General features: G+C 31.6%; 2 protein-coding genes across 2 annotated transcripts in view; one reads left to right on the top strand and one right to left on the bottom strand.

Moving 5' to 3' along the window:
- Positions 1-5,086, top strand: part of HELRODRAFT_168612 (hypothetical protein) — a gene marked incomplete at both ends in the record, with an annotated part of 6,236 nt that extends 1,150 nt beyond the window's left edge. Inside the window, 4 exons of the mRNA XM_009014449.1 lie at positions 771-846; positions 945-1,442; positions 2,674-2,796; positions 5,024-5,086. Of these exons, the coding sequence (XP_009012697.1) occupies positions 771-846; positions 945-1,442; positions 2,674-2,796; positions 5,024-5,086 (760 nt within the window). The remainder of the gene's footprint in view (positions 1-770; positions 847-944; positions 1,443-2,673; positions 2,797-5,023) is intronic.
- A 2,172-nt stretch (positions 5,087-7,258) lies between these two features.
- Positions 7,259-8,917, bottom strand: HELRODRAFT_190572 (hypothetical protein; the record flags this gene model as incomplete). Its single annotated transcript, XM_009014448.1, has 3 exons — positions 7,259-7,404; positions 7,970-8,006; positions 8,765-8,917. 3 exons carry the CDS (start codon positions 8,915-8,917, stop codon positions 7,259-7,261), a joined length of 336 nt encoding a protein of 111 aa, XP_009012696.1.
- Positions 8,918-9,378: the final 461 nt, after the last annotated feature.

Raw genomic sequence — 9,378 nt, 5'->3', positions numbered from 1 at the left:
ATGGATGGATGGATGGATGGATGGATGGATGGATGGATGGATGAATGAATGAATGGATGAATGAATGGATGGATGGATGGATGGATGGATGGATGAATGAATGGATGGATGGATGGATGAATGAATGAATGAATGAATGAATGAATGAATGAATGAATGGATGAATGAATGAATGGATGAATGAATGAATGAATGAATGAATGGATGGATGGATGGATGGATGGATGGATGGATGAATGAATGAATGGATGGATGGATGGATGGATGGATGGATGAATGAATGGATGGATGGATGAATGAATGAATGGATGAATGAATGAATGAATGGATGGATGGATGGATGGATGGATGAATGAATGAATGAATGGATGGATGGATGGATGGATGGATGGATGGACGGATGGATGGATGGATGGATGGATGGATGGATGGATGGATGGATGGATGGATGGATGGATGGATGGATGGATGGATAGACTGACAGACGGACGGACGGACGGACAAACGAATGAATGAATGAATAAAAATAGTAAATTAATTAAAAAGTTAATTACAATATTGTATGAATTCTACAGAATTGTTTGCATATATATGTATATACTTACATACATACATTTTCCGGTACGATGTCGCGAGCGGTTTGCATTAACGAGTTATTGTGTTATTTATTTAATAATTCTGACAAAATTGACGATGCGGAATTCATTTACGAAATAATGAATTTCTATAATTGTGAAGATATTAGAATAGCAAAAAAAAATACTTACCAGCGATCTAGATGCATTAAATCTAGAAAAAGATGATAAAATAAAGCCAAACAGTTCTGGAAATTCTAAAAAGGACAAAGTTAGTGATTTAATACTAACAATAAAAACTATTCTGAGCAACAAAATTGAGAGCAAATTGCCTCAGTGTGCTGCTCTCAACCTTTTTAAAATTCCAAGCTTAAAAAAGCTAAATTTGAGTCAATTCTTGACGAAAAGTTAAAAAAATTAGAAGAACTATTTATTGAAGAAAGAAACATCTTCCGAGAAATAGTAAATAATGCGGCTATTAACAATAGCCCAAAAGTAGAAAGAAAGCAGCAATCCGATTGCAAGACCGAATCGAGCAAGCAATCTGACTGGTCAGAGATTGTAAAACGTAAAATTAAAAAGAGCTCAAATGTTCAACACGTGGCGAATGTTCAACGCGTGGCGAATATTCAACACGTGGCGAATGTTCAACACGTGGCGAACATCAACATGTTGAAAACAAAGAAAAAAACACACAACACTAACATAGCAAATATGAAAACGGTTATAGGCACCCAAACTGATAAACAAACAAATTTGAAAGCGATGAAACCTTCGCCAAAAAGAAAAGTTTTTTACGTTGGTCGATTGGACCAACAATGCACTGCAAAAGAGTTAAGCGAACACATAAATGGATTGAAAATTGAGGTGCTTGGTTGCTCAGCAATCAAAAACTCAACTTTTAATCGCCGCTCAAAGCAAGCTACAACATCGATCAACACACAAAACACGAACTCTGACAAAATCGATGTTCAACTTAACGTTTCGTTTACTTTTTTAAATCGATCCATCCATCAATTTATCTCTTCATTCATCCATGTAGTTCTTTATCCATTCATCCATTCATTTATCCATTCATTCATTCATCCATCTTTTTATTCATCATTTCATTCATTCATTATATTTTTTCATTCTTTTATTCATTCATCTACTTCGACTATCATTCATTCTTAAATAATAGTATTGCACGCGTAAGTACATTCATGCATACGTGCACGCATTCATCTATTGTTGTCATTGTATACTTAATGTACGTCAGTCTGTATGGTTGCATGTGAGTGCGTGTTTAGTGTTTGTGTGTTTATGTGTGCGTGTGTGTGGTGTACGTGCGTGCGTGGGTGTGTGATTTGACAAATTTACATAAAAAATATGGTACATCATATTTTTTAAAGAACATAACGCCATAAAGCACAAACATTTCTAAAATTGCTGGTCTAGCCAAACGTGCAAAATATTTTTTTTACAAATCCCAAAATATTTTTGCAAGGCTGTTTTCCAAAAAAAACTTCTCTCTCAGAAGATTACAAATATAATCTAACTGGCTGAATGTTTTTTTAAGGAAGCAGTGGGAATTGGACCAACATGATCTCGTGATCCACATCAACCGTTATAGGTTTTTTGTTTGTTTGTGTGTGTGTATGTGTGTGTATGTGTGAGTATATGTGTGTGTTTGTGTGTGTAAAAGTAATTGTGTGTAGGCGTATGTTTGTGCAAGTGTTTGCTTAGTTATTGATGCGGGCCCAAGTGAACTGACGTTTAGTGTTCTTTTCATATTTGAAATTTTACGCTCCATTGCCTGAATGTCAAGGATGCTATGGAAACTTTATATTACAACGGTTGGTTGGCTGGCTGGTTTGGCCGGTTGGCTGGTAGGTCAGACATTTGGTCAGTTGGTCGGTTGGTCAATCAAATAGATCGGTCGAATATGAATAATATACTTAATGAAAATTATTTGTAGAATATTCAAAAAGCATCTATACGTATCTCCTCATTCATCTGCATCTGCATCATCAGTGTACACACCAAACGTGTACTGTAGTGTACATGAAAGAATTCACACACAAAACGTGAACTTGAGAAAATACACACACAAAACAAGTACTTGAGAGAATACACACACAAAACGTGCAGGCGATTGTTGTGTACGGGCAAATATAAAATGTGGAATGCCATTGTGGATTCATTTAATGAAACGTTGGTAAGGAAAGAATGCGGAAATCAAGTAAGCAAAACCGGCCGTCGTTGTTGTCAGTCTCGCCATCATATCTGGCTGTAGTGCCTGTAGAAGTTGTGATGAGATTGAGATAAGGTGGAATAAAAAAAATATGTAAGTAGATGAATAAATAAATATATTTAAATATATAAATAAATATATTTAAATATATAAATATATATATATATATATTTATTTATTTATTTATTTAGTGTATCTAAATATACGCCAAACATTCGGTAGAATTTATAGAATATTGTAAAAATTATGGTCTATTACCAACAAATATATATATATATATATATATATATATATATATACATACATAAACAAAATAGCAACATGACCCTCGATACAAATAAACATCAAACGAAAACAAAAAACAAAGATGAAAAATAAGAAAGACAGAGAGAGAGAGAGAGAGTGAGAGAAAGACAGAGAGAAAAAATGAAGTAAAAAGAAAGTGATAACAAAAAAGACAAATGATATGAAATGATGGTCTGTTGACAATGATGATGACGACGACGAAGACGATGTTGATGATGATTTGGTAATGGAGAAGATGATAAGATGATGACGCTTTGGTGATAATAGTGATGACTGAGCCGGTTTTATCAATGGTGATGGTGAGTTGGATGATAAACATTAGGATGATGACGATGATGAAGACGATAATGATGACGTCATTACGTAAAAATCTACACGTACATACTTTTTATTTACTAACTTTGTACCAATAAACAAACAATTCTAAGTTTCCGTGTGTGTGTATGTGTGTGTGTAAGTATGTGTGTGTGTGTGTATGTGTGTGTGTGTGTGTGTGTGTGTGTGTGTGTGTGTGTGTGTGTGTGTGTGTGTGTGTGTTGTGTGTGTGTGTCTGTGTGTATGCTTTAAAAATTAAACAAAATCATTTATAAACAAATTGAAAATCAAAAAACCTTGATAGGTAGGTAGTCTAAAATCTCCCTCTCTGATGTTTATCCTTCTCTCTCCAGCCGCAATTAAGTGAGAACATGACGTGATTATGATGATGATGATGACAGGGGCGGCGGTGCTGATGACGATCTCCGCAGAAATCATTTTTATTGTCGTTGATGCATTTTTCATTGTTTGGGGAGTTCGAGAATGCCCGCGTTGTCGTCGGCGATGATGATGATGATGATGATATCGATGATGATGATATCGATGATGATAATGATATCGGTGATGACAACGCAACGATGATGATGATATCAACGATGATAATGATACAATGCTGACGATGTTGTTTTTAATGAAGATATATATCTGATATAATCATTAATTTTTATTTTTTTTTGGCATAAGCGAAGTCAGTGTTGCTATCAAAAATGACGTTTCGATGATGATAACGATGATGATGATGTGATGATGACGGTGATGATGGTGATAACAGTGATGATAATGATGGTGATAACTGTGATGGTGATGAAGACAACGACGAAGACAATTTCGATTCTGATATATCTACCTATTCCTTTTAATAACAACGCTGCTATTGTAAATGCTTAGCGTTACATCGATGTTTTGATAAGGATGATGACAACGACGACGATGATGATGATGAGGAGTAGGATGACAAAAAACTGATGATTAAAATGATGCAGCTGACAAGTAGGACGATGATGATGATGACGACGACAATGAAGATGTTGCTTCAGACTACAATGACACTTTATCTCGACAAAAATCTGTTGTTGTTAACGATTAAAAGTTTTTATTGGCACTGACAATTTGGTTAGCCACCTTGAAATATGAGTCCTCATTAATTTGGTTATAAAAAAAAAAAAAACATTTTTTTTTCAGAGGTATTTTGTTCTGTTAGCGTATTAATCTTGTTTTGTCATTATTTCATTTCGTCGTTGTTTGTTTTTGTTTGATTACATTTTCTGCTGTTGTTATTATTGAGACAAAATTAGGGAATTCTTCAAAAATTACTAAATTGATTGATTCATTCATTAATTTATTCATAGATTTATTCATTCATTCATTAATCCATTCAATAGTTCACTCATTCGTTCAAAATACATTCATACTTTCATTCAGCATTCATTCATAATTTTATTCATAATTCATTCATTCATTCATTAAACTATAAAACAAATTTATTTAAACGCTTTTTAAAACATTCTTGTTCAGATTCTTTTTAAGATTTGAAATTATTTCATTTTTTTTTTACTTTTTTTTTCATTTATTTAAACACGTTCATTTCGACAAGAATTATTTTTTGCTGGCACATGTCGAGACACTGACGAGTTTATCTAAACTAGCCTGTAAATAGATTGTCAGCCAGATCAAGCTATCTGAAAAAATCTCATTTCACTACTTGAGAGGTACAATAAAAATTAATTCCAAATAAAAATTATTTAAAAAAATTAATGACAAAGTATATTAAATGTAATAAGGTTGTATGTGATGACTGGTTTTAGTAGTTCATCATCATCTGCTGTCTGCTTGCCAAGGGCGGTAATAGCCAGTCACAAAAAGCCTCCCTCTTCTTCTATCTTTTGTCAAATTACTCAAGTTAGTCTAAGTTACTAAATTATTGTATTTATTTATTTATTTAAATATTATATAGAATAAAAAAAGAAAGGTTTTTCTGGTTCTTTATAAATTTACAAGCGCTATAAATGCGTGTTCAATTTGCGTTTTTGTTTAAAAAATATAAAATTTTGTTTTCATCAAGAAAATTGATTTTTTTTATTCCAGTTTTGTCTTTCTTTGTTACGTGTTATTTGTATTCGGTTTGTTTTTCAACTTCATTTTTGTACGTTTTCGATTGTATGTTTATGTTTTGTATGTTTTGGTATTTTCATGTTTAGCAGTTTTCCATTTTGCTTTGAATTTTGTTTGTATTTTGAATATTATGTTTAGATTTTGTTTGTATTTTGAATATTATGTTTGGATTTTGTTTTGGATTTTTGAAGTCATGTAACTTTATACAGTAACGTGATATTCAACAAACTTTATTTATTTTTTTATTGAAGTGGCAATTTAAAAACTTGAAAAAAACAACTTCTTATTTATGAAAAAATTTCGCAATTTTAATGAGCCAAAAAAGCGTTTTTTCAAAATACGACCTCATGTGTGTTATCATTGTTGTTTTTGTCATCTTCACTATTATCATCGTTAATATCATCACTATTCAGTATTATCGTTTTGTGTGTGTGTAGGTGTAAGTGTGTGTGTGTGTGTGTGCGCGTTTGAGTGTGTGCGTGTAAACACATACATCACAGGTTTCACAATATGTATGATTTATTGACTACAATTTTTTATGAAACCATACTCATCATTTAATTTCGAAATGTTATTTATATATTTATAGCAATTGCAGATGCAAAAAACTTTTCCCTAAGCTTATCTCAAATTAAAATATTTAAGAAAAAATTAAAATTTTCAATTTTTTTGCCTATTTTTTTAATTATTCGAATCAAAATTACTTTTTTTTAGTTAATAAGTTTTATTATTTATTAATTCAATTGTTATTTATTATTTTTAAATTCAAAATCAAATAGATATATGAATGTATTTTTTAAAATAAATTTGATTTAGATAGAACGCCATGGCTCATTTCTCCTATGATTTCGACTTCATTAAAGTTATACATAAACATTCATTTTTGTTGTTGCTACTGCTGATGTTATTGCGTTTGTAGTCGTTGTTGTTGTTGTTTTCGTTGATGATGTTGCTGATGTTGTTGTTGATGATGATGATGATGTTGTTGTTGTTGTTGTTGTTGTTGTTGTTGTTAATGATGTTGTTGTTATTGTTGTTGATGTTGTAGTTGTAGTCGCTCGCTGATCGACCGATCATTCTCTTCCCAGTCTCTCCAGAATTTTTGCCACCATCCACAATGTCTTGGTATCCAAGCTACTGTCTTTCTATTTCCTGCTTAAAGACTTCTTATCTCCTCCAAACCATTTGAATGCTGTTTGGGTCCTTGTTGTTAGAGCTCCCTAGCATGTTTATGATTGGTAGGCTGTCTGTTATTGTTAATGCAATCTCCAATTATTCATACCCTTGGAATCATTCTGTACTGATCTCCATCGTTCTTCTTTCTGTTCCATAACTGCTACACCAGCGTCCGGTATGTACTGTGGTTTTGCTCTTGTTGTCTGACCCCTTGTAAGCATTCCTTGCTGCTCTTTCTTTTTTGGTAGCTGGGTCCGGACCATCATCAGTGTATATTGCGACATCATACTTTTTCCACCTCTGATACTACCTCTCTTTAATTGCTCGTCTTTTCTCCTTTGATGATGAGTTTTTTCCTGTGCTGGCCAATATGGTTCTTGTTATTTTTTTGTTACTCTTCATGCTTATCTGTGTTTTTAATTTTTTTTTTCATAAATATTGTAAATGTTTATATTGTTTTTGGTATTTTTTCAATTTTTTTTTATTACGTTGAAGTCATTCCTATTAACATGGCCAAAAAATTTTGAATTTAATTTAACTTTTAATTATCAGAACAGCAGTCTCCTCTCTTAAACGTCAGTTCAATCTGTGTGAACCTCTTGCGCTTGCGTGGCCTACCAAACAGGCACCAGACGCCCAGACGCACGCAACATTTTAAACTGATCTCAGTAGTGGACTGAATGATCGCTGCGTTACGCGCCGGTGTGGCGTGTGTGTGTCTATTGCTAATGAAATTTTCGCGGCTCTTTTAATTGGAAATCAAATGAATTTCTGCAATTATGGGATGTTTATGTGTGCGTGTGTGTATGCATTGTTTTCCAAATGAAAAATTTTAGATAATTATTACTTAAATGTTTTTAAACTCATGTATTTATATTCAAATGTTTAATTAAGTATACGTTTATGTTTACATTTTAAAGTGTACAAAACACCAATTTGAAGCAAAGTTATTGTAAAGTTTTATAATTAAAACAAAATTTCTTCATTCGTTCGTTCGTTCGTTCATTCATTCATTCATTCATTCATTCATTCATTCATTCATTCATTCATTCACTCACCCACTCGCTCACTCACTCACTCACTCATTCATTCATTCATCCATTCATTCATTCAGTCAATCATTCATTCAATCAATCAATCATTCATTTTTTCACTCATTTTTTTATTTAAAAAAACAAAGTTAAATTTAAATCTCTTAAGACTAACAAAGATTTCGAGTAAAATGTTTATAAATTAAAAGACTGCAACTAACTTTTCGTCGTTTGGCTGTCAGGCAAGAAGAGCATTATCTGATCAGTGTACAAAATGCCTTTTTTATCTTTTATTTTCTTTTTCTACTTCTCTCTCCCTCTCTCTCTCTCTCTGTTTTTTTTGTCTCTCTCTATATATATTTATATATTTATTTGTTTATTTAAAAATAACCTTTATTATCTAAATACTTTCTTTAACTTATATTACTTTAATTCTTTATTATGATAACTATAACAGCAGTACTTTTCCTTTTGAAAAAAATTCGCCAAAATCTAGAATAATCCTTAGAGATCAAATAAATTTTAATTTATAACAAAAAATAATTCACCATTTAAGTTACCTTGAGTTAGCTATAGACTTACAAACATACAAATAGTATAAGCATATATACAAACACTAAAATACCAAAGCAGACACACATTCAATCACAACAAAATACACCTACAAATACAAATACAACTGAATATATAACCAAAAGTATTTTCATAAAATACCTACCACAAACTAATATATATTTATACATAACTCAACACCAAAAATTTCACAAAATACGTATTTATACCCAAACAATCGCACAAACACCCATGATATGATACAATACCACCAAACCTTATATATATTTATACCATAACACATAAACCTAATACCCAAATACCCAATACCTAATACCATATGTATGCCCTATGTATGCCTTATATTATGTGTACCCTAAATAATACACACACATATATACACCATAAAACAGTACATGCGAAAACGCAACTCGATTTTGTTAATAAAAATTATTACTACTAACATGACATAACAAAACGCAAGTACCAATTGTGGCAAAATACAGACGCGACTCATTACTTGGTAGTTTTTCGGGTTTATATAGATCTGTGTTTGGTGCTTTTAATCTTCTCTTCTTATATATATCAAGCACTTCATACGGTTGGAATCTATCCATTGTATATACGTATGTGTGTGTGCCCATGTATGTTTGTATGAAACGTTTGTTTTGTATGTACTTATATAAGTATGTATACAAATTTATGTATATGTTTGTATGGATGTGCTTGTAAAAGTTTTTAAAAAAATGTATTTATGTTGTTGTAAACGTTTTTTTTTTATAAAACTGTATGTTTATATCCGTATGTATATTTTTATAAAAAAATGCTTGAAAAAAATTGTATGTTTAGTTGTTTGTAGGTATGTACGGTTATGTTTGTATAATACTAAATATGTATGTATTTAGTATGTATAAAAATTTATGTATATGTTTGTTTGAATTTGTATGTATGTGTTTTGTATCATAATATTTGTCAACTTTAAACATTTTTAGAGAAAAGTGCATATCACACAGTTATAAAACTGAAGATATATTTCGAATGAGCTATGTGTAATGAAGTAACGCATACATGATCCTAT

Source organism: Helobdella robusta, assembly GCF_000326865.2.
Source record: "Helobdella robusta unplaced genomic scaffold HELROscaffold_13, whole genome shotgun sequence".
In the NCBI taxonomy this organism is placed as follows: Eukaryota; Metazoa; Annelida; class Clitellata; order Rhynchobdellida; family Glossiphoniidae; genus Helobdella; species Helobdella robusta.
Note: the sequence above shows the minus strand (reverse complement) of the source record. Positions and strands in the feature narration are given on the sequence as shown.